The 22,593-nt window shown below is 37.6% G+C and overlaps 1 protein-coding gene across 2 annotated transcripts in view; it reads right to left on the reverse strand.

Annotated features, from left to right (window-relative positions):
- Nucleotides 1-19,673, reverse strand: part of rcor3 (REST corepressor 3) — a 22,256-nt gene extending 2,583 nt beyond the window's left edge. Inside the window, exons 1-11 of one of the 2 annotated variants that reach the window (XM_056447834.1) lie at nt 19,468-19,673; nt 19,312-19,368; nt 16,452-16,529; nt 15,791-15,843; nt 11,619-11,780; nt 9,748-9,872; nt 7,957-8,035; nt 7,163-7,381; nt 3,803-3,880; nt 2,229-2,286; nt 1,895-2,136 (exon numbers count right to left, since the gene is read on the reverse strand). In XM_056447834.1, the coding sequence (XP_056303809.1) occupies nt 1,895-2,136; nt 2,229-2,286; nt 3,803-3,880; nt 7,163-7,381; nt 7,957-8,035; nt 9,748-9,872; nt 11,619-11,780; nt 15,791-15,843; nt 16,452-16,529; nt 19,312-19,368; nt 19,468-19,591 (1,275 nt within the window). In that variant the 5' untranslated portion in view covers nt 19,592-19,673. Of the gene's footprint in view, nt 1-1,894; nt 2,137-2,228; nt 2,287-3,802; nt 3,881-7,162; nt 7,382-7,950; nt 8,036-9,747; nt 9,873-11,618; nt 11,781-15,790; nt 15,844-16,451; nt 16,530-19,311; nt 19,369-19,467 lie in introns of both variants that reach the window. The other variant, XM_056447833.1, reaches the window with a different exon arrangement.
- Nucleotides 19,674-22,593: the final 2,920 nt, after the last annotated feature.

A 22,593-nucleotide genomic window follows, 5' to 3' on the forward strand; every position in this document is an offset into this window, starting at 1 on the left:
GTGAGTCGAAGCGATATCACTAAAGGAACACCCTAGCTCTATTTTTAGATGCAAGGCTCATTGGGCTCAACACAAGATCAATATTCTCCACATTATCGCTCTAATTGAATTATTGGTTGTATCTTTAGGTAGGTTTGCAAACATGTGTACTTCTCATTGAGTCTACCTTATACTTCAGCCACTTGCATTTCTCACGATCCCAGAAGCTCCCTGTGATCTTAACTAGCATGCGGTTTCTAATTCTAAACTTAGGTTTCTATCAGGGTACACACAAGTTTACGGCTGGGCGCCGCGGACCGCTGCAGAAACCTATGTTTAGTATTCAATAATGCGTGGCGCGACGATTCGGGACACTTCATGTTTCTGCTGCGCTACAGAGAGTGTCTGGTGTGCCGTGTTGCGGCTTCGAGCGGCGCATCCGGTGCCTCAGTCAAAGTTAATTCCAGTGTGCGTGGTTATTAGTTTCTGTGTACAAGCTTGGCACTTGAAACTAGCACACAGTTGGCTGTAAAACTGTAAAGACACAAATGACTTTGTACTCTCTGCTTGGTCTGTGTCCGAGTCATACATGTACGACTGAATGGTGATCCTCCCTCTCTGTCTGCCTGTCAGACTCTGTTGCAAACGCAGAGCAGGTGAGTTCATGGCCCCGCCCCCTTGTTACGTTGGCGGGAAGCCGAAACTAATTTACATGTGAAGCAACACACCCATAAATCAGCGAACTGTGGACACGCCCCCAACATGACACTTTTTAACACATTATAATAAAAAAATCTGAATTGTGTTTTAAACTGAACCTAAACTGGCACACTCAGAACAACCATAATACTAATATTAAATCATAAAAAAAGAGGTAAACTATGGGCCCTTAAAGATAACTGAATAATATGCACCATCCTTAAATTATTCTCCTAAAAAAAAAAAAAGAAAAAAAAAAAAAAAAAAAGAGGAACTACCTTTTAAGTAATATAATAGCCTAGGGAAATATTAAAAAGTTTTAGGTCTCTCCAGAATATTTGGCTTAATGTTTGACGGCGTCTATCAAAACGAGGATCTTGTAAAATACATTTTATACCGGGTTAATACCAGAACATTTCTGTGGTTTAACATTTTGCGTTGTGCGCTGGGTCATCCCACCGTTAGTGGCGAGACCACTCGATGCACAGTCAGTCGGCGAGTAAACAATTATAATGAATGAAAACACACAGGCCTGTGCGTGTAGACCTATAATGTCATGCTGCACAGTCACGTGTCATTTGTTTGATTGGGTTGTCTTCATTTGAATAGTTTCGTGATGATGCGATGGTGTGCTTCATCTGCCGCCCTGATTCCTGCTGAATTGGGCGGGTTGTGTGACGTTTGATTCGAGGGACGTTCTTTGGGCGGGGTTTGCATGTCGTGCTGCGAGCTACTAGCCCTACAGTAGAAACAAGACATGATTTCGGCCTCATTGCTCATGCTACTAGGCTATTGGTACGGCCCCATAAAAGCCCTGGCTCGCACTGGCCCGACAGTGGAAATGCGGCTATTGTAAAACATCTGAAATGTTGTTCTGCTGATTGTAAAAGGCCTCAGCCGTCAGTCCGTCATCACAGTGCTTCAGTATTATTCTTCTTCTATTATTATTTCCTCCACAACTGTCTTAAGCATCCCAAAGAGCGCCTCACGCCTCCAAAAGCCACCACATTCACAGCGTTCATTGCATTTCGTCTTCACCCTGAGGCGCAACTCATTTATTAGAGGAGCAAAAACACCACAACAGTAAATCCCAACTCATCGAACTACATTTCTCAGCTGATATTTGTGCAAGTTTATCAAGAAGTGATGTTTTTTTTCGCTAATGTTTTACGCAATGTTCCAGTTTGTGCATAAATCTAACGTCTGGAACTCTCACCTCTTCCTCTTCCTCGTCTGTGCTCTTCCCTGACGAGGCGTTGCTGGTTTTTCCATCCTCTCCTGAATTGGCTCCATCTCCATTGGGCGTCCGCGTCCCCTGCTCCGCTTCCCACTCCTGAAGCACCTCGTCCAGGTTAAACCGCCGCCGGTAGTTTACAAAGAAATTCTTCACCTGTCCCACGGTTTTATTACCGATCACATCAGCAATGGCCTGGAAGTCCTTCCCATATTTGCGTACTCCTGTTTGAATGCGACAGTTTTGATATTTGATTAATGAAATGACATCTGTTAATCACTGATTGCTTAATTGATGGAGTGAACTGCTGATTTACCCTGCACTGCCAGCAGCTGCTCGTCTGTTGTCCAGCGGGCGTTAATTTTTTGGGTGGACTGTAACAAAAATTAGGCAATTAAAGGGAGAGTTCACCCAAAACTGAATATTCCGTCATTATTTACTTACGAGTTTTTACCTCTGTCTAACAAAAAAGAAGATGCTTTGAAGAATGTTGAAAACCGGTAACCATCAACTTCCATAATATTTGTTATTCCTACATTGGAAGTCAATGGTTACTGGTTTTCAACATTCTTCAAAATATCTTTTTTGTGTTTGACAGAATACCTGTAACCCTTGACTATTCATAGTATTGGCCATTTACTCAGTGTTTACATGTCTGAATTTCTTCTGTCGAACACAAAAGAACATTTTAAACAATCCATAATATTTGTTATTCATACTTTAGAAGCCAAGGGTTACCAGTTTTCAACATTCTTGAAAATATCTTCTTTTGTGTTTGACAATACCTGCAAGCACTGGCTATCCATAGTTTATTCTGTCAAACACAAAAGAAGATATTTTGAAGACCGTTGGAAACCTGTAACCATCGACTTCTATAATATTTGTTAATCCTTCTATGGAAGTCAATAGTTCAACACTCTTTAAAACATCTTCCTTTTGTGTTTGACAGAATACCTGTAACTATTAGGTTAAGATTGGTGGTAGTGTAATGGTGTGGGGGATATTTTCTTGGCCCACTTTGGGCCCATTAGTACAAATTGAGCATCATGTCAGCGCCACAGCCAACCTGAGTATTAAATTAGCCAACCATGTCCATCCCTTTATGACCACAGTGTACCCATCTTCTGATGACTACCTTCAGAAGGATGATGCACCATGTCATAAAGCATGAATCATCTCAGAACATGAACTTGAACATGACAATGAGTTCACTGTACTCAATGGCCTTAGGATGTGGTGAAATGCGAGATTCGCATCACGGATGTGCAGCCGACAAATCTGCAGCAACTGTGTGATGCTATCATGTCAATATGGAGCAAAATCTCTGAGGAATATTTCCAGGATCTTGTTGAATCTATGACATGAAGGATTAAGGCAGTTCTGATGGCAAAAGGGGGTCCAACCCAGTACTAGTAAGGTGTACCTAATAAAGTGGCCGGTGAGTGCATGTGATATTTTTACTAAAGAAGATATATTGTTTCAGTTTATGATTAGCAGAACTATAGAAACTGTATTATGTTAAAAAAAAACGGCAAAGTATGGGATCGGATCTGTATCTGTCGATACTTGTTTCCAAAAAATGGTATCGGTGCATTTCTATAACTATTCCTGAATGTATCTTCCCCTGTGTTCAATAGGGAAAAAGGAAACTTTCAGAATCACTTGCAGGTGAGTAAAGGAGAAAGATGGTGAATAAATGTCATTATTTTTATTTATTGTGTTTGATTTTGCTTCTGAATGACTCAAAGACGCAATGATTCATTCATAGAATCTCTCTGAATTGTTTTCAAAAGTATCCAGATGTACAGAACAGGTGATAAGCAGGAAAAAGAAACCATTTCAGATTGAAATACACAAATGGATCTGCATGTACAAAATAAATAAAGTCACCTCAGGCAGTCGGAGTTCATCAATCCCATCTTCAATCTTCTGCTTCAGTCCACTGTTTAACTGCTTGGCGTTCTGTACCTGAAGAAAACAAAAGTAAACAAGCAAGAAAGAAATCTTTTATTCTTAAAGGGGTGTTCCAGAGTGTATTTTTAAGATTTGGTTGTGTTTATAAGATCCAAAGCAATGTGTGCTCATGCTTCACTTGTAGAAAATCACGTTATTTGTTCATATATCTTACTTTATATACAGCTACTCAGCTAACATGAAAACCACTGTCATATTTCCTAGTTCCTCCAAAAACCCACCCTCAAAAGGCTCTGATTGGTCAGCTAACATAATGTGCTGTAATTCGCGGATTGGCTCCACGTCACTAGGAAGCATCATGTCCAATCACTAGCACGCGATTTTGTGCCGTGTAAATACTGTCAGTCAGTGTAACTGTTAGCCGTGTCAGTTTGTGCCTGAATCAGACAGAAGATCCTCAAGCCTACTCTTTCACTTAAGTAATATGATACATTCACATATCTTTTGAGAGTTCATTATTTGAGATGTAGAACGCAGGGAAAACGTCCGCATAGAGAGACAAATTAGCTGTTTACAGCGGTTTGACGGATAAATAAGAATTTGTAGGGAAATTGTTAGCGGCGCCAATCAGCATTTCCCCTTGTTTACGTCATCGCTACAACATACCTTTAACGCTAGAAACTATGCATGTAATAGATCAATTTATCAAATAAAAACACATACAGGTTGTGGCTCACAATCCACAGGTTCTGCTATTCTGGTTGAAGCTGCTCAGTCTTTGAGGAGTTTTTAGCTGAATCCAGCACTGAACTGAGAGAGATTCTGGAAGTTCTCCTTTGTCAAATGCTAGAGCTATATCTTTATTGTAATTCTCTGGAACATAATTGAAATTAAACTGTAAGCACTTCTGTCTTTGTGTCGTGTCCTTTGGAAGCCCGAATACAGAAACAGAAGAAGCTCTGTGGGAATAGCAGCATTTGGACGCCATTTTAGCTTTCTCTGCTACATTACAGCGCCTCTGGCCATGCCCCTTTGCTGTGTGGAGTGTATGCTGGTGGTGAATGTGCGTAACTTGAAGGGTTTACGACATTGTTAACTCGGATGTATTTTTCTGTAGTCCCCAGATTCGTTCGCTTTGGGCTTTGCTAAGCTAACTCTGTAAATGCCAATGTCTCCCTTTGCATTGAACTTTGAGCGTTTGACAAACAGAGATGTTGTTTATGTTCACACAGCTACATTACACATCAGCTAACGTTTAAAATATGATATTGTGGTGGACCACCCCTTTAACGGGAGAGCTCACTCAAGAATTTTAAATTTGCTATTTTCAGTGCGTTTCATTATTTGCATGCGTTGCGAGTATTTTCATGCATAACACTCTTTAAATACAATCAATTGAAATAAAGTGCCCCATTTTACATCCAGCGTAAAAGGCTCAAGACGTGTTTGGCGCAATTTGTTGCTATTTTCAGACCAGCAAACAGCACAATTTTCATTTTTTTGCGCCACGTTGTTTAAATAGCAAATCCATATGCTTCATTCTGTGGACTCATGGGCTGGTCTGAAGAGTTGTGTTAAGGCACATTGTTGGTGCATTGCTACTTTGAGGAACTGAAATAGACCGTGCCATTGACCAACTAAAAGCTGCTTTAAAGTTCAGCACAGAGTGTGTTAGTTATGCGCCTATACGGGTCCAAATGCTTACACATTGCTTAATACACACAGGATGTACAGAAATACACAAATATCTTTACAGATGAAAACAATTAAAGGATTAAAATGATACAAACATTATTTTCTTCTACATTAATATAAAAACCACTGCCTCCATGCCTTCTTCACCTCGGGGGGGCTTTTTCAGCTTATTCATGACAGTTTGCATTAGTATAATGTTGTTGTTATTATTATTATTATTAGCAGTATTATTTATTATCTGCAAATTTCTATTTGTTTTAATAAAAACTAGTTTAGATTTGTCCACCTGTGGGGTTTTGGAGACATCTGCATCACCATATGGGGCATCAAAACAGGACGTGTGTTTGGATAGAACTCAGTTTTTTGACCATACTTAGTTACTATTGTTCATTTATTCCTTTGCTGGAAATTAGAACTGAAATTATAAATAGTTTTGAAACAAATCTTTGCTTAACAAACTAAATTAAACATGTAGGCTAATGGCTGTCTTCAGCGGAGTGAGTTTCCACTGTTTCCTTACTCCACCAAAGTAAAGGAGTAAAGTGAAGAGTTAAAGTAAAGTAAAGAGAAAGTAAAGAGGCTGAATGGAGGAGGATCGTTCTTTATCCTCACGCTGCAGATGCTCTGTTTAACTGTTTTCTCGCTAGTGAAGCGTTCAGTTTACAAAGTCCGTCATGTAAATAGCAAATGCGCCACGGCGTGACTCAACTGACTCTTAAAGGAAATGGGAGATGAGACTCTGATTGGTTTAATGCACGTTATGCTCAAAACACACTCAGAACTCATTAAGAGAATAAGCACAACCCTGTTAGACCATGCGCCGGGGCGCAGAGCATATTTTTCCCATCCTTAAAATAGCAAAAGTGGATTCAGACACGCTATTAATGCTTTTGTGCCGTGAGCTTTAGACTTTGCTTAGATCGTTAAAATAGAGCCCTAAGTGTTTTATCATTTTCCGAGACTAGTATATTCAAGTATATTAACTGAATGATAAGATAATTAAATAAAATTAATCATTACTAAACTTACGAATGGCACAATTTATTATATCCGAATGCGTTTAAGGTCATTATACAATCACAGGCATCAAAAACATGCAAATTATCAATTATAATCCAGATTCAACATTGTGTATGCTTGCAACTTGACTTGCGAATGATCACATTGCGATATCGATGCTGAAATGATACACTGTGTTAGATGCTAGTTGGATAGCTTTAAGAATATCTATAAGCTAGTGTGCTCAAAAACAGCGACAAAATTCTCATTTAAAAAATATAACACTGATACAAACATGTAAAGCTTGCAGTTTGTCACTCAGGGTCAAAGATCAGGGATTTTGCTGTCATCTCATACTTCAGTTTTTCATTAAAACTTCTGACCAATCAAATGCTCTTTAGTGTCTGACAAGCCCCGCCCCTTCTCAATGCCTGTTCATTTGATGCACTTGAGCTCAACCCCTCTCACTGGCAAAGCTATGAGAAAAACTAAACCCCTATTGGCTGTTATTTTAAAAGAGGAGGACCTTCTCTTCATGTTTCAGTTGATATTACGTCAAACATCGAATAAGAAAAACATGAGCATTTCAGAGCACTTCACAGGACCTTACATCTGCAAAATGACTAGTCCCTACTGTAGTACCTGTCGTTTAAGGGACACCAGCTCCATGTCGAGCTGCCGCAGCACAGAGTTGGCGGCGCTGGAGCTGCAGGATATGGCCACCACGTCCTCCTGCGTCAGGTACATGCCTTTAGGAGGACGGCACTTGGAGCGCTGCGTGTGATGCCGGTGCTGTAGCGTCTGGTGGTCCCGTCGACCCATCCCGATCTTAGAGCTCAGAGTCTGTGGTTCTGCTGGAGTCTATGAGAGGAAGAATAAACCAATACAGTGGTCTTCAACAGTCTGCAAATTTCTCTTCATATTTAACCCTTGTGCATTGTTCAAATTGACTCCCCTTTCATTATGCTGTTGGCCGTTTTTGACCGTTTTTGAAGTGGCAAAATGTTTTTAGTCTCTCATCAAATCTTCTGACCAATCAAATCCTCTCTAGTGTCTGACATGCCCCGGCCCCTTTTTCTCATTGGCTGTTAAATTCGAGCTTCACTGGTAGAGAAGTGATGAAAAAAAAAACCTATTGGCTGCTTTTTTAAAGGGGGAGGGGCTACTCTATGCCCCGCCCTTTCTTCATGTTTGGTTGAGATTACGTCAAAGCACTTCACGAGCCCTTTAAAAGCAGGTCAGTCCAGTACAATATGTTTTACAGTAAGAGCAATTGTGCAGCACAAACACTGAATGACGTCTTCAGCTTCGAGCAAAAAAAATCCTGAGTTAATCTTGCATGTCCAATACGACATCTTTAATGATGAACTTAGTAATTGGGCAAGTTCCCCAACACTGCTCTGGATATTGTGTGTTTGTATTGAACTCACATTTACCTCCTTCTTTGCCTCTTTTGTTGGGTCATAGTCGCTGTCGTTGGCCTCCACAGGGTTAGCCTCTTCCATCTCTTCCTCACTAATATCACAGAAATATACACACAGTGAACACCAGAAACACTACACTACCTGACAAAAGTCTTGCCGTGGTTCTCAGTGGTAGGAGCAACAAATAATAATTTGACTTCTAGTTGATCATTTGGAAAAGTGCAGAAGGTGGATTTTTCCCATGAATCATCTGTTGAACTGCATCCCAATCATCCCAAATACTGTAGAAGACCTACTGGAACCCACATGGACTCAAGATTCTCGCAGAAATCAGTCAAGTTTGGTAAAGGAAAAGTCATGGTTTGGGGGTTACATTCAGTGTACGCCCCGTGCGAGTGGATGGCAACATCAACAGCCTGAGGTATAAAGACATTTGTGCTGCCCATTACATTACAAACCACAGGAGAGGGCAAATTCTTCAACAGGATAGCGCTCCTTCTCATACTTCAGCCTCCACATCAAAGTTTCTGAAAGCAAAGAGGGTCAAGGTGCTCCAGGATTAGCCAGCCCAGTCACCAGACATCAACATTATTGAGCATAAGATAAAGGAGGAGGCATTGAAGATGAATGTCTGGGAGTCCTGCAAGAACGCTTTCTTTGCCATTCCAGATGACTTTATTAATCAGTGATTTGAGTCATTGCAGAGATGTATGGATGCAGTCCTCCAAGCTCATGATGGAGTCAGACACAATAGTTATTCTGTATCCACTGTTGCATGACTTTATATTCTATACTGGACATTATTTCTGTTCAGTGGCAAGACTTTTGTCTAAGCAAAGTCAGAACTTACTGTCATAATGAAATCATTAAAAATCAAGGCATGATCATAATTTATTGTGGTCAAATAAACGTAATCTAGAGGCCTTTGCCTTTCATGTAAGCCACTTCTGACACCAAATAATCAACTAGAAGTCAAGTTATTATTTGCGGTTCCTAAAACTTGGATAGGCAACAGGACTTTTGTTAGGTAGTGTACAAACCAATAAAAGCACTTGTTACTAGGCCTGCCATGATAAGGAATTTTTGTTGTGCGATATATTGTCACAGAAATTGTTGCAATAAGCGATATTATTGTCATTCTGAGATCATTTGTTTATATAATGATTATATAACAGCATAATAATGCAAATAGCCATAAATACTTATCATTCATTCATTTTCCTTAGGTTTAGTCATTTTATTCATCAAGGGTCACCACAGAGGATTGAACTACCAACTCAGCATATGCCCTTCCAGCCGCAACCCAGCACTGGGAAACGCCAATACACACTCACATTTGCACACACACTCATACATTACGGCCAATATAGTTAATCAATTCCCTTATAGCGCATGTGTTTGGACTGTGGAAACCGGAGCACCCGGAGGAAACCCACACCAACACGGGGAAAACACGCAAACTCCACACAGAAATGCCAACTGGCCCAGCTGGGACTCGATCCAGTGACCGTCTTGCTGTGAGGTCACAGTGCTAACCACTGAGCCACCGTGCCACAATGTCCAATTATACATATTATTAAATGTCCTATTAGGTAAATGTCCAATTATAATCTTTGACATGGGTGAGGTAGAAAGTAAAAGTCATTGTAAAATGGCTTTAACGTTATTTGTGAATTTGTAAATATATATTGCAATGCCAAATAATGATTGAGGTCATCTCCGAGTACTGCACGATGAACCCATATATTGATTACTATGACAGGCCTACTTGTTACAGTGCTCAAATATGGTCAAAAACTGCACCTTTCGTCTTGATTATTGCGGTTAGCCAGCTTTCTTGCCTGCCGGTCCATCAGGCTGGTCCTGGAGCGGGTTTTTTTCCATGAATAGTAGTACTTCACAAGACTGGATATGGATTTGTCCGGCAACTACAAATAAATTCAAATATTCAATCAACAATAAAAAAAAAATTTCCTACATACATTTATTTGAGAGTATTTAGATTCATATCAGGTGAACGGTGTAGAAAACAGTTTGCATATGTGCTTCCCACTTGTTAAGGGACCAAAAGTAATTGTACAGAATCATAAATCAAACTTTCACTTTTTAAAACTTGGTTGCAAATCCTTTGCAGTCAATTCCAGCCTGAAGCCTGGAACGCATAGACATCACCAGACGCTAGGTTTCATTCCTGTTAGTGCCCTGCCAGGCCTCTACAGCACCCGTCTTTAGTTCCTGCCTGTTCTTTTTTGCCTGTGCATTTTCCCTTCAGTTTTGACTTTAGCATGTGAAATGCATGCTCAATCGGATTCAAGTCAGGTGATTGACTTGGCCATTGCATAAAATTCCACTTCTTTCCCTTCAAAAACTCTTTGGTTGCTTTTGCAGTATGCTTTGTATCATTCTCCGTCTGCACTGTGAAGCACCGTCCTGAAGTATTTGGCTGCATATAAGCAGAAAATACTGCCTGAAACACTTCATCCTGCTGCTTTTGTCAGCAGTCACATCATTAAATACAAGAGAACCACTTCCATTGACAGCCATACATGCTCACACCATGACACTACTATTACCATGCTTCACTGCTTAGGTTCATAAGCAGTTCCTTTCCTTCTCCCTACTCTTCTCTTCCCATCACTCTGGTACAAGTTGATCTTGATCTCATCTGTCCATAGGATGTTGTTCCAGCACTGTGAAGGCTTTTTTAGAACTCTAATCTGGCCTTCCTGTTTTTGAGGCTCACCAATGGTTTACATCTTGTGGCAAACCCTTTGTATTCACTCTGATGTAGTCTTCTCTTGATTGTTGACTTTGACACACAATGACTGTATACGAGTTCACCCCTCACAAATCTCTCATTTAGATTAACATTTTCTATAGGCAGCTTTACAATATTATATTTGTGCATACATTAGCTCCAGTTTGGCTTCAGCACTGACTAATCTAATCTAACAAAAAATAAAAATAAAACTTACCATAACTTTTCAAAAATAGTAAACATTAAATAAAACATTGAAAAAACATAGCAAAATTCAAGAGAAACAAAAATGTAGCAAATTTTCTAGTTTGTAATTTTTGTCTCCAATATTTCGCACAAATTTAAATGCATTCTCTTTATGTTTTATTTCTAATGCATGATTTTGTAGCCCGCGCTGTTTCAAAAGCTTCAAAACAATGAATCATTTCACAAAGCAGTTGATTCTTTCGCTTTGAAAAGCTCCGTCTCTCCTATCAACACTTAATTCCAATCTCCCAGCAAGTCACGATTTAGTTTTCTTGATCACACAGGATGCTAATTAAGCAACATCTTACGTTTTTCACGCAAGTTAAGTCCAGTGTTGCCAATTGGGTGGGTTGACAAAATTTGGGCGGTTTTGAAACGTAAGTTTTATATGCAACTTTTTTAACAAAACATAACTTAACATAGATATTGTAATATACACAACATTAAGTGCAGTGTGTGGGAGAGAGGGGGCAGTGTTTCGATGTGATCTGGTTACGTTGTGGTTCTGTGACTGCTGGTTTGGTTTGTAAATAAACTTAAATTAAATATAAATTATATATTTTTGGTCTTTTTTTTGTGCGGGTTTTGGACAGCTTTTGGGCTGGAAAAAGTCAGCTATATCTGGCAACACTGGTTAAGTCTATAGTTTGCTACGCAACCATTGACTAACCATCTGCTGGATCCTGTGAAAACTCTTCCCGTGAAAGCTGAAGGCTTGTTCAAACAGCACCTTGTCCTCCACCGTCCATTCGTCAGGGAATGGCGTGAAGTTCGGGAGATCAGCAAGAGACTTCTCAATGTTGTGTTTATGCCAGAAGAGCATGCCGAGAGCCTGTGGAGACCAGAGACGTCCATACATTAACCTCCAGCCTATTTTTATGCACATTTTGGTATATCAGATTAATAAAAATGGTGCAAAAAAATGCACTGTTGCCTTGGTGATGCAAGCGTAATGTAAACAGAAGTAATCAATACTAAAGTGCTCAGTCATTAAGATACGTTGACAATTATAATCTGCATAATTGGTTGAGATGTTGAGTCGAGATGTAAAATAGAAAAAGGGAAAGTTTAAGCTTTTTCTCTTCATTTTTCTTAATTTATTTGAAGCCTGCACGGTTTTAAAAATACTCCTCTGTTGAGTTTTTCAGGCAAGAACGTAGTTGTTTTAACCTGAATCGGCAGTTTATTTAGATAGTGCGTCTTTGGCGATGTGCTTCAGCTTATGCAGACTCTGACCCCCAGCCTGTCAGCAGGAGCTTCGTCATCACCTCTCCCACCGAGAGCAGCTTTAATTGGCCAGTTCATCTTGAATCTACCGCTGGATTGCATCTGTCCATTGTAGTTAAAACATGATATTTAATACATCTTGTGCATATCTAATGGACAGTTTTTGGTCTTTTAAATCTATTATTTGTTCTTAGATGTATTATTTTAACAGTGTTAATAATCGTCTTTATGTTACTGTGCTATACTCTGTTTGTCTTTGTTTACCAAATTGCTTAAAGTTATCTTTATTTCCTATTGTGTACGTCATGTATTTTATACTTGTATAATATAAAATAAGGTGAATTAACTAAAACATAAGAAATATCCTGGATCCGTTTCTTCGCTCTTCTTCATTTTTTTTTATGCATTATAGAAGTATCGGATCGGGTATCGGTAGATACTCAAAATCAAATGACTCGGACTCGAGGGCAAAAAAACCTGATCGGGACATCCCTAATATATATTGTTATTGTTCAACATGAACGAAAGAATTAATCGTGATTGCATTTTTTGCCATTTCCCCCAGCCCTAATATAAACTACAATGGAAACTAAGGCTGCACGATATCGGACAAAATCTGATGTTTAGTTTGTCTGCGATATACATTGCGATATGAATATAACTTCACAAGATGACTTATAACTCTATTTGGAATGAATTATTCATTTTACATTGATTGGGATTATTTTGTAGAGTAGTATCTGCATAAAATACAATATAATTGAACAGATGCATATTAATTTTTATGGTTTTCTGTGGAATGTAACAGTATTGATGTGCAGAAATTCAATAATAATAATATGTAAAATAACACTGTATATTGCAGTCTCCATTTTATAATAGTTAAATACAATTATTTTTAGTTTATATACCATTATAAACCCTCAATTTAGATTTGCTTAAATCTTACACAGTCAAAGACCTTAAAAACACATTTAAATATGACTCTTCGGGAAGACTTTATTGTAATGGCCCCTATTGCACATTTTGTTGACTCAAAGTTACATTGCAACTACATGCCATTTAATTCTCATTTGAATATTAGTAGACTGTCTGCTTAATATCTGCTGATACTGCTCCTTCAACAGACATTTAACTGACCAAAAGAAACTTTGCAAGTACATGTCAACTTACACTAACCCTAACCCCAACCTAAAGGTATCCCCTTTAGGTATCCCAACGTTTCCCCTACCATTATATAAGGGGTCGCCCCACCCTCCCAACGGCTGGATACGTCCCCCTTGAACTCACGATAATTGTATTTTATTTATATATATATATATATATATATATATATATATATATAGTGCCAGATCAGAATTTTTTAATAAACAAGCTAAATAACCATATTTAATATCTTATTTACAGAACAGCATGTCATTGTTGTTCTACGTTCGCGTCACAGCAGCTAAAATATATACAGATGCAGACAACCCAAGTCTTCCGGAAGTTCAGAGAGTCTCCCGCAAATGCATAGAGACTCCCAGATGCCCGCAAACAAATGATAATCTCCAGAAAAACCTGTGTCTCCCACCCGGTCCTCAAATACGTTCCGCATTCCTCCCTGCTCTTTAGATACGTCGCGCACACATCCCATGCTGTGATACGAGCGGAGCTATCTCCTCTGTCTAATATCCAGTTATGACCTGCTCTGCGTGTCTTCCGCAAATTCATACCGGCTCCATGATCCCCCAAAATGTATTTAAAAGCCCGGAAATCATAGCGACGAGTGAATGAGAATGAACAGATCACTAGAGGAGCAATGATGGTCTAAGCATAACATTTGTTATGTTAAATGAATAGAGCAGTAAAGATATCGCGAGTGCAAACGCCTCTCTCTCTCTCAATAAGAGATCTGCTGTCAATAGTTGAAGATCAGCAAATTATTTGAATGGTCCTGCATTTATTTAGGCCTTTTTAACATATAACAAATAAAAGTTCTGTGTTTTGACAATATTTCAAGCTCACTAAAAGTTGGCTGGAATTATTAGATAAAACTTTAACATGAATATTTAATAATATAACTTCTTGTAATACACTTATTGCTATAATTTGTTATTTATGGGTCTATTTCCTTTTAGTAAACAAGAATTAGATTTATAGACGTGCATTTTAACTCATTTTTATCTTTCATCATTTGCAATGTTTCCAAATTGCATTGTTTGTAATTTTCTGTAGTTTTTCTGAGCCTCTTGCTTTGGGAGGTCAGAAATGGGCCAGACATTTCTGACTTTCCATACCAAGAGGCTCAGGAAATGTTCTTCCAGAAGCCCATAAAGATACATTGCAGTGACAAAAGCTGCACAGTTTGTGAATAAAAAATATATAAAATAAATGTTAACTTATAATTTACAAACGGTTGTACAGTTCAAATAGTTGTTCAGTTATTTACTGCTGTCATTAAAGATGACTCCTTGCGTCAGTGAGTCTGAACAGCCACAGCCCCGATCCCATCCCCCAGTAAACCTAGGGGAAACACTGTGAGAATTAGTTGGCATGTAGATGCGATGTAACTTAAATTCAACTAAATGCGCTAAAGGGACCATCAAAATAAAGCGATACACAATCTTTCTCTTTCTTAAGGTTAAACTTTGCGATGACCTCAAATAAATCATGTTCTGAAACTGTGCCTTGATCAACTACAATCCCTACTTGACATTGCTAATCCTGCTATGCGACTATTGCATGTTCCCACATTGCGAAAGATCAATGCTGAAACAATATATTGTGCATTTACGCCCCATTCACACAGGGCATCAGCATCAACGCTTCCCATTCACTTTGAATGGGTGACGTCAAGCGTTGCCGAACTGAATTGTGGATCTGTCGGCGCTGCTTCAATGATGTTGCTCGCTGCAGAATTTAGGACATTTCAAGTGCCAATTGACGCGTCAGCCAATCAGATGGCTATGCAAATACTCCAGCTCAAACAGTAGCCGATTGTGGACTAATTTCATTGGCTGACGCTGATAGACACGCCCTCCGTCAAGCGTTGACGCTGAAGCCCCATGTGATTGCAGTTAGTGAATAAACTCCAGCATGTGATGTGATTTAGTTTGACAGATGCTGATCAGATATAATGTGTGTGATAAGACGCATTAAATGTAGTTTGCAGATTTACATGTTTCCAGCATTTTTTGTTTTATTAGGCTGATTGTAAAAGGCCTCAACTGTCTCTCCGTCATCACAGTGCTTCAGTATCATATTCTTCTATTATTATTATTCCCTCCAGAACTGTCTTAAGCATCTGTCTGCGCTCCCAAAGAGTGTCTCATGCCTCCAAAAGCCACCGCATTCATTGCGTTTCATCTTCGTCTTCTGAGGCGCAACTTGTTTATTAGAGGAGAAAAACACCACACTGGCTTCTCCAATGCATCAAACCACACTTCTCTGACTGACTAATAGTTTCCCAGGAAGTGATCATGTTATTCTCTTTAGTTTATCATAGACTATAAACGCTGCTTTATTCAAAAATTATTTATGCCATATTACAGTTTTGCGCATAAATCTAATTCACACATTTGGATGGAAACAGAGCTATTGATGAATGACAGAGAGATCTCTGCTGTAACTCACCTGCTCAACATTGTATCCATGCTTTTCTTTCGCAATCGCAATGTACTCGTCCACTGTGGGGGGGAAGCATTAATAAAGATACATACAACACATAACGTGGTCAAAAAATAAATAAAAATACACATTAATAAATTAAATACAATCTAAATAGGGCTGCACGATGCTGGAAAAATAGGCAAATGGATATTGTGATATTGATATTTCATACAACATAACATTTCCATAGAAAATTCCGATTTTAATTAGCTATTAGCTTTTAAAATCCTTTATTTAATGTTATTAAACAGCTAAAAGAGATTTTTCAGATCTAATTAGTTAAAAGAAACTGTGTAGAGGAGTCTGTAAAACCCTTTGACTGAGTGAAAACTTGATAAACAGATTATCTGACTCTGATTGGCTGTCGTCATTTTCATCTCATCTCGACTCCGCCCATTAGTGTTTATTTTCAGCTCTGGGTTGAGCTCCAGCCAATAGCAGAACAGAAACTTCTTTAAGGGTGGGGCTAAATATAATAAGACCCCATCTGATTGACCAATGCATAAAATAAATAAGTTATCACACACATCCGTGATATGTACATTGCACTTACAATGATCACCATAACTTTGTGATAAATTGTGCAGCCCTAATACTAATACATGAAAAAGTTGTATATACTTACATTTAGAGTCAACTATTGTGTGATGCGGAGACCAAACCAACATGCCCCCACTGTCTTTATCACTGTATTTTGTGGATCCTACAAGATAACCATGCAAAAAAGTTAACTTTAAATGCAATAACACACGTATTATACACTCACCGGCCACTTTATTAGGCATGCCTGTCCAACTGCTCGTTAACGCAAGTTTCCAATGACATGGCAGCAACTCAATGCATTTAGGTCAAGACGCTCTGCTGCAGTTCAAACAGAGGATCAGAATGGGGAAGAAAGGTGATTTGAGTGACTTTAAACGTGGCATGGTTGTTGCTGCCAGACGGGCTGGTCTGAGTATTTCAGAAACTGTTGATCTACTGGGATTTTCACGCACAACCATCTCTAGGGTATACAGAGAATGGTCTAAAAAAAAAAATATCCAGTGAGTGGCAGTTCTGTGGGCGCAAATGCCTTTTTGATGCCAGAAGTCAGAGGAGAATGGCCAGACTGGTTCCAGCTGACAGAAGGGCAACAGTAGCTACATTTCCATAAACCTATTTTTATGAGCATTTTAGACATGAAAAAAATAATCAAATTAAATAAAAAAAATGGTTGATGGAACATGCGCATAACTTTTGAAAATGTGCATGAAACATATGGGAATAACTGAGTAGGATAAACTTTTTATTCAGTAAGAAAAGACCCGCATAAACTACAATGGAAACACTTTTACCAAACAAATTCCAGTATGTGCATTAAAAAGGCCATGTGGTTCTGTTATAAGAGATCATGTCATGATTAAAAGGTGTGTTCCACCTCCCACACCTTCAAACGCAACTACGCACAAATCATTTATTAAATAAGGAAAGGATTCACGCAGCTTCTCCAACTGCAGCAAATTCAATTTTTACTTTTGGTATTTGGCGCCAGATAATCAGGAAGTGGCGATTTTGTTCTCTTCGACTTGTTGGATGGAAAAGCTGCTTTGTTCGCATGTCTTTTATGTGATATTCCAGTTTTGGGCATTAAGCTAATTCACATTTTTGGATGGAAACATGGCTATTAAGTCAAATAACCACATGTTACAATGGAGGTCTCCAGAAGAGCATCTCTGAAAGCACAACATGTCCAACCATGTGGCGGATGAGCTACAGCAGCAGAAGACCACACTGGGTGCCACTCCTGTCAGCTAAGAACAGGAAACTGAAGCTACAATTCACACAGGCTCACCAAAACTGGACAATAGAAGTTTAGAAAAGCGTTGCCTGATCTGATGAGTCTTGATTTCTGCTGCCACATTCGGATGTTAGGGTGGTGTAATGGTGCGGGGGATATTTTCTTGACACACTTTGGGCCCATAAGTACCAATTGAGCATCGTGTCAACGCCACAGCCTACCTGAGTATTGCATGTGGCGTTCACTCCTGCCCTTAATTATTACTTTCAATTGATATTGTTTGTCTTTTTTCCCTTTTCAGTTTTCTATTGGTGGATTTGGTGGCATCAGGCATTTAAAACAGACGGAACCGAACTTCTCGCAATCCCTCATTCCTCCACGCCACCACAGTTTTTGACGGCTTTATTGTTGTTTTCTCCTTTATGCTTTCCTTTGGATATTTGTTTGGAGTGGGGAGTTCCAACCCGCTTCAGGTTTGTTTAGTTGTTATTTATTATGTTGTTGGGCTCCACATCTCTTGTCATATTGGATTGTTTTGCTGGTTATGTTATGTTAATAAATTATTTAGCTGAAGCACTTTGGACAATGTTTATTTATGTTACGTTGTCTTTAGTTCACGAGTCGTATTAAAAATAGGGACCATAACACCGAGTATCGTTGCTGACCATGTCCATCCCTTTATGATCACAGTGTCCACATCTGATGGCTACTTCCAGCAGAATAGCGTGCCATGTCATAAGCGCGAATCATCTCAGACTGGTTTCTTGAACATGACAATGAGTTCACTGTACTCAAATGGCCTCCACAGTCACCAGATCTCAATCCAATAGAGCACGTAGTAAGAGAAGATTCGCATCATGAATGTGCACCCGGCAAAACTGCAGCAACTGCGTGATGCTATCATGTCAAAATAGAGCAAAATCTCTAGGGAAAATTTCCAGTATCAAGTTGAATCTATGGATTTAGGCGGTCTAACCCGGTACTAGTTAGGTGTACCTAATAAAGTGGCCGGTGAGTGTTATTGTATTCACTTTTAAAACACTACATGAATTAAGAAACCTACAATTATTAGATTTTGAACTGTTAAAATAAAACATTTGAGTAAACGCAGACGTCAATAAACAACCTTTCATTCAACGCTAATGTCTAGATCTGTCAACATCGTGACGTAGATATGAGTTATTTAATTATTAATAATATTTAGTATTAAGCACTGAATGTTACATTAAGTACCTAAGGATTAAATAAAATTCAGTTTAAAAACTCAATTATAACTGACAGCGTTTAGAAAAAGAAGTGAAAACGTAGTAAATTCAGTAGTGAGTGGCGCACAAAACTGGAGTTTAAACAACTCAATTACATTGTGCTTTCTTAATATATCATTTTTTTAAATCAAGTAAGCTTGTATCTATGAGAGCATAAAAACGCGGTATTTATTAATATGTCAAATTTTCGGGGTAAATTAGCTGACGCGCGGCTAAGCGCGAAAGCTAACATTTTTACCGAAAGCTATTCATAAATACTTAAACATACATTGACATTATAAACCGATTTTAAAATAATTATTGACTATTCGATTATCAACTTTTGTTAAAAGTAACTTCAAAATATTAATAATAAAAGAAATGATTAGCGGCGATACGTGATCCGAGGCTACCCCAGTCAGTCAGTCAGGTTCTTAAAGGCGGAATGCGGTGCTTTTTCTTACCTGGATCAAATTCAGGGATGTTGGCTTGATAATCCGATCCCACACGCATGCCTACATCTTAAAAAACAACAACATCCTCGTTAGATTTGGAAAATGTTTACCTTTCGTGTTTCATTAAAGCATAAACAAGCTCCGCAGGGATGTTCGAGGCTATACCGTGCTCGTCGTCGCTGCCGCTTTCGTCTGAAAAATGTCCGTTCGAGGCGTTAGACGGGCTTTTCGTCCCATTCGAGCGACCTTTGCCCAAATATTCCGAGCCTTTGTCCATCATTCCCGGCATAATCGAGATAAGAGAGATTTTTTAGAGCAGAAATTAAATATGTCAACACTAGAGCGTATATTGTGTGTGTGCAGCGTCTCTGCGCAGCTGCGCCGCTGTGCGCTCCGGTATTCCTCCGCTACATCGCTCTCCTGTTCCCTTAGCTTTACCTATTATTATAACATCACAAACATCAGTTAAGTAATTTGATTAAACGTTTAAAATAAACGTAGAGTTTTGCGGGATTTTAATTCTTTGGTTTATGGTTAAATGAACTGCGAGGGTCCTATTTTACTCTCGGAAGGAGTTGTTACGCATGTAAACAAAGGTGGAATGCGGCTCTTGTGTGCGCCACTGTTGCATCAGTTTTGCCATTTATCTTTGTACATTATAATAAAGTAGAAAATGTTTATGCCTCGCTCAGTTATATTTATAGCTAATTAGCTTATTTGCATTTTCTGACCAAATGTATAATATATATTTCAAATATATGTTAAATATATGTTGTATCGGTGTTTGAAATAAAAAGATCAATTTATTTCAACCAAAATATGTTTCTAAATATGTTTTAGGTGAATAAAATACATTTATACATGCATATATATATATATATATATATATATATATATATATATATATATATATATATATATATATATATATAATTTTTAGTATGTTGATAGGTTTTTTGCAAATAAAGATTTTCTTAATGTTTTATTATTAATAATTTTCTTAATATTTTCTTGGATTGAACTATATCGACGGTACATATATACATATATACATATTATTTTAAAATATGTTTTTTAAAAATGGTCAAAATGTGTTTGTAAACTATATTTATGTTAGCATATTAAATATATTTTAAATATATTTATCACATCTATCTTTTGGAAAGGATACACTTCTAGATAAATGTATAAATCCTAGACTTATTTACATATTCATATTTAACATAAACATTTGAATTGAATTTAATTACATTCAATTACAACGTGATTTTGAAAAATTGTGTAATATAATTTTATTTAATAAAAGCTGCTGAAAACATAATGGTGGGATCAAGCACAGTATTTTTGCTTGTTATAGCCTTATTTGAGATGGATTATTGTGTTCTGACACACATTGTTTATGATTCACCATGACACCAAATGTCAAATGGATCCTGCATGTGTTTTTTTGGGAAAAAGATTATGATAGAAATTGTGCGAATGATTCAGTTGAATCAGAATAAGGTTTTTTTAATAGGATATTACAGTGCTTATCATATATAAGTTCACTCCTCACAAATCTATCTTTTAAATTCATATTTTTAATAGGAAGCTCTACAATATTATACAGGGTGATTCAAAAAGATGACCACAATTTTGAACTCTGCAAAGAAGAAACGGAGAGCTCTTTCTGTTGCTGATTTAAGGACGCTCTGAAGTTTTGAAAAAAAACTGTAAAGTACTCTTTACATTGATTATTTCCCCAAGGTTTCATTATGTTTCTTTGATTAAATACAAATTTTCAAAGTTGTGGTAGTCTTTTTGAATCATCCAATTGTGCATAAACATTAGATTAGTCAGTACTGAAGCCAAATCTGGAGCTTATCTTACAAAATAAGCTACGATAATGGTTCAAAAACTAGTAGACCCAAATTTATGTTATAGAAAAATATTAAATACAAATTAAAAAAGAGGAAAAATCAAGAAAGGCAAAAAAAAAAAAAAAAAAGGAAAATTTTTGCAATATTTTGCTTGAATTTATTTGTATTATCTTTCCATTTCTAAATATGTTTGGTGACAAAAATATTATTTTAATAAATATTTCTGTTTAATAAATCTGTTATGTTGAAATGCACCAAAATGCATTGCCTATATTCACTGAGAAAACTCATTTTCCAAATGGGGTGTACTCGATTATTCTGAGCACTGTATACCACAGATTACTGACCAGCAAAGATAATGTAACATGTTGATGAATTTCAACATATATTTCAAAATATTACTAAAATAACCCTTTACAGACATATTTAACCACTGGAATTACAAATATACACATTTATATGATCAAATATATTAGCTCTAATTTTATATATCTTCATATATGGCCATTTATCAGATATGATGTTCTTTTCGCAAACCTGTATAACTGCCCATGATGTTAAACTAGAACAGTTCAGACAATCATTCAGTTTTTATTTTTATATTTAGTTTTTATCTAATATTTTCAGAATCAGAATCATTTTCTAATAATAATCTGCTGTTAATATGTAAGTAAAAGCAATGCTCCTTTTGATCAGATGTCGTCGTCGTGTTTTGAATCATTGAATCGGCGAAACAACTAATTCAATTTGAATCTGAAGTCGAAAATAAATGTATATTTTATGTTTTATTGTATTAATGTAGTGTAATAAGCAGTAAAGACGATATAACATGTTGATACAGAATCCACGTTTCGAGTTTTCATGAATCCACTCTTTCACGTTCTCGTCGGAAACACCCACAAAGAACGAACAAGGTAGTCTAGAAAGTCAATAATTACTGTTTTTACATTACTGCGATAGCTGGGTTTAGGGTTGAGATAGACGTCAATAAAACACATTTAATGGACAATTAAATAAATAATATAAATAATAATTCTCGTAATTACGCATCTGTATCCCCTGTAGTAACTGCCCACAAAGAATGAACAAGGCAAAGACTAAAAGGGATACAGCTCCGGACACCATACAGCAATAATGAATATTTTTACATTACTGTAAGGGTTGGGCTTAGGGTGATGATAATTATCGTTAAAATTATTAAATTGGTTATAATCATTTAAATCATTAAATTATTAAAAATAATTAAATAATATTTGTCGTTAACTTTAGGCCGCACACAAGCAATCGCACACAAATAATGAAGAAGGCAAAGACTAGAAGGTATACAGCTCCGGATACTTCCGTCAATATAGCTTAATTTTTGTCACTTTGTATAACAATAATTAATATTTTTACATTACAGTGAGGGTTGGGCTTAGGGTTGCGGTAGAGG

The sequence above is a fragment of the Danio aesculapii genome, chromosome 22, assembly GCF_903798145.1.
Source record: "Danio aesculapii chromosome 22, fDanAes4.1, whole genome shotgun sequence".
NCBI lineage: Eukaryota > Metazoa > Chordata > Actinopteri > Cypriniformes > Danionidae > Danio > Danio aesculapii.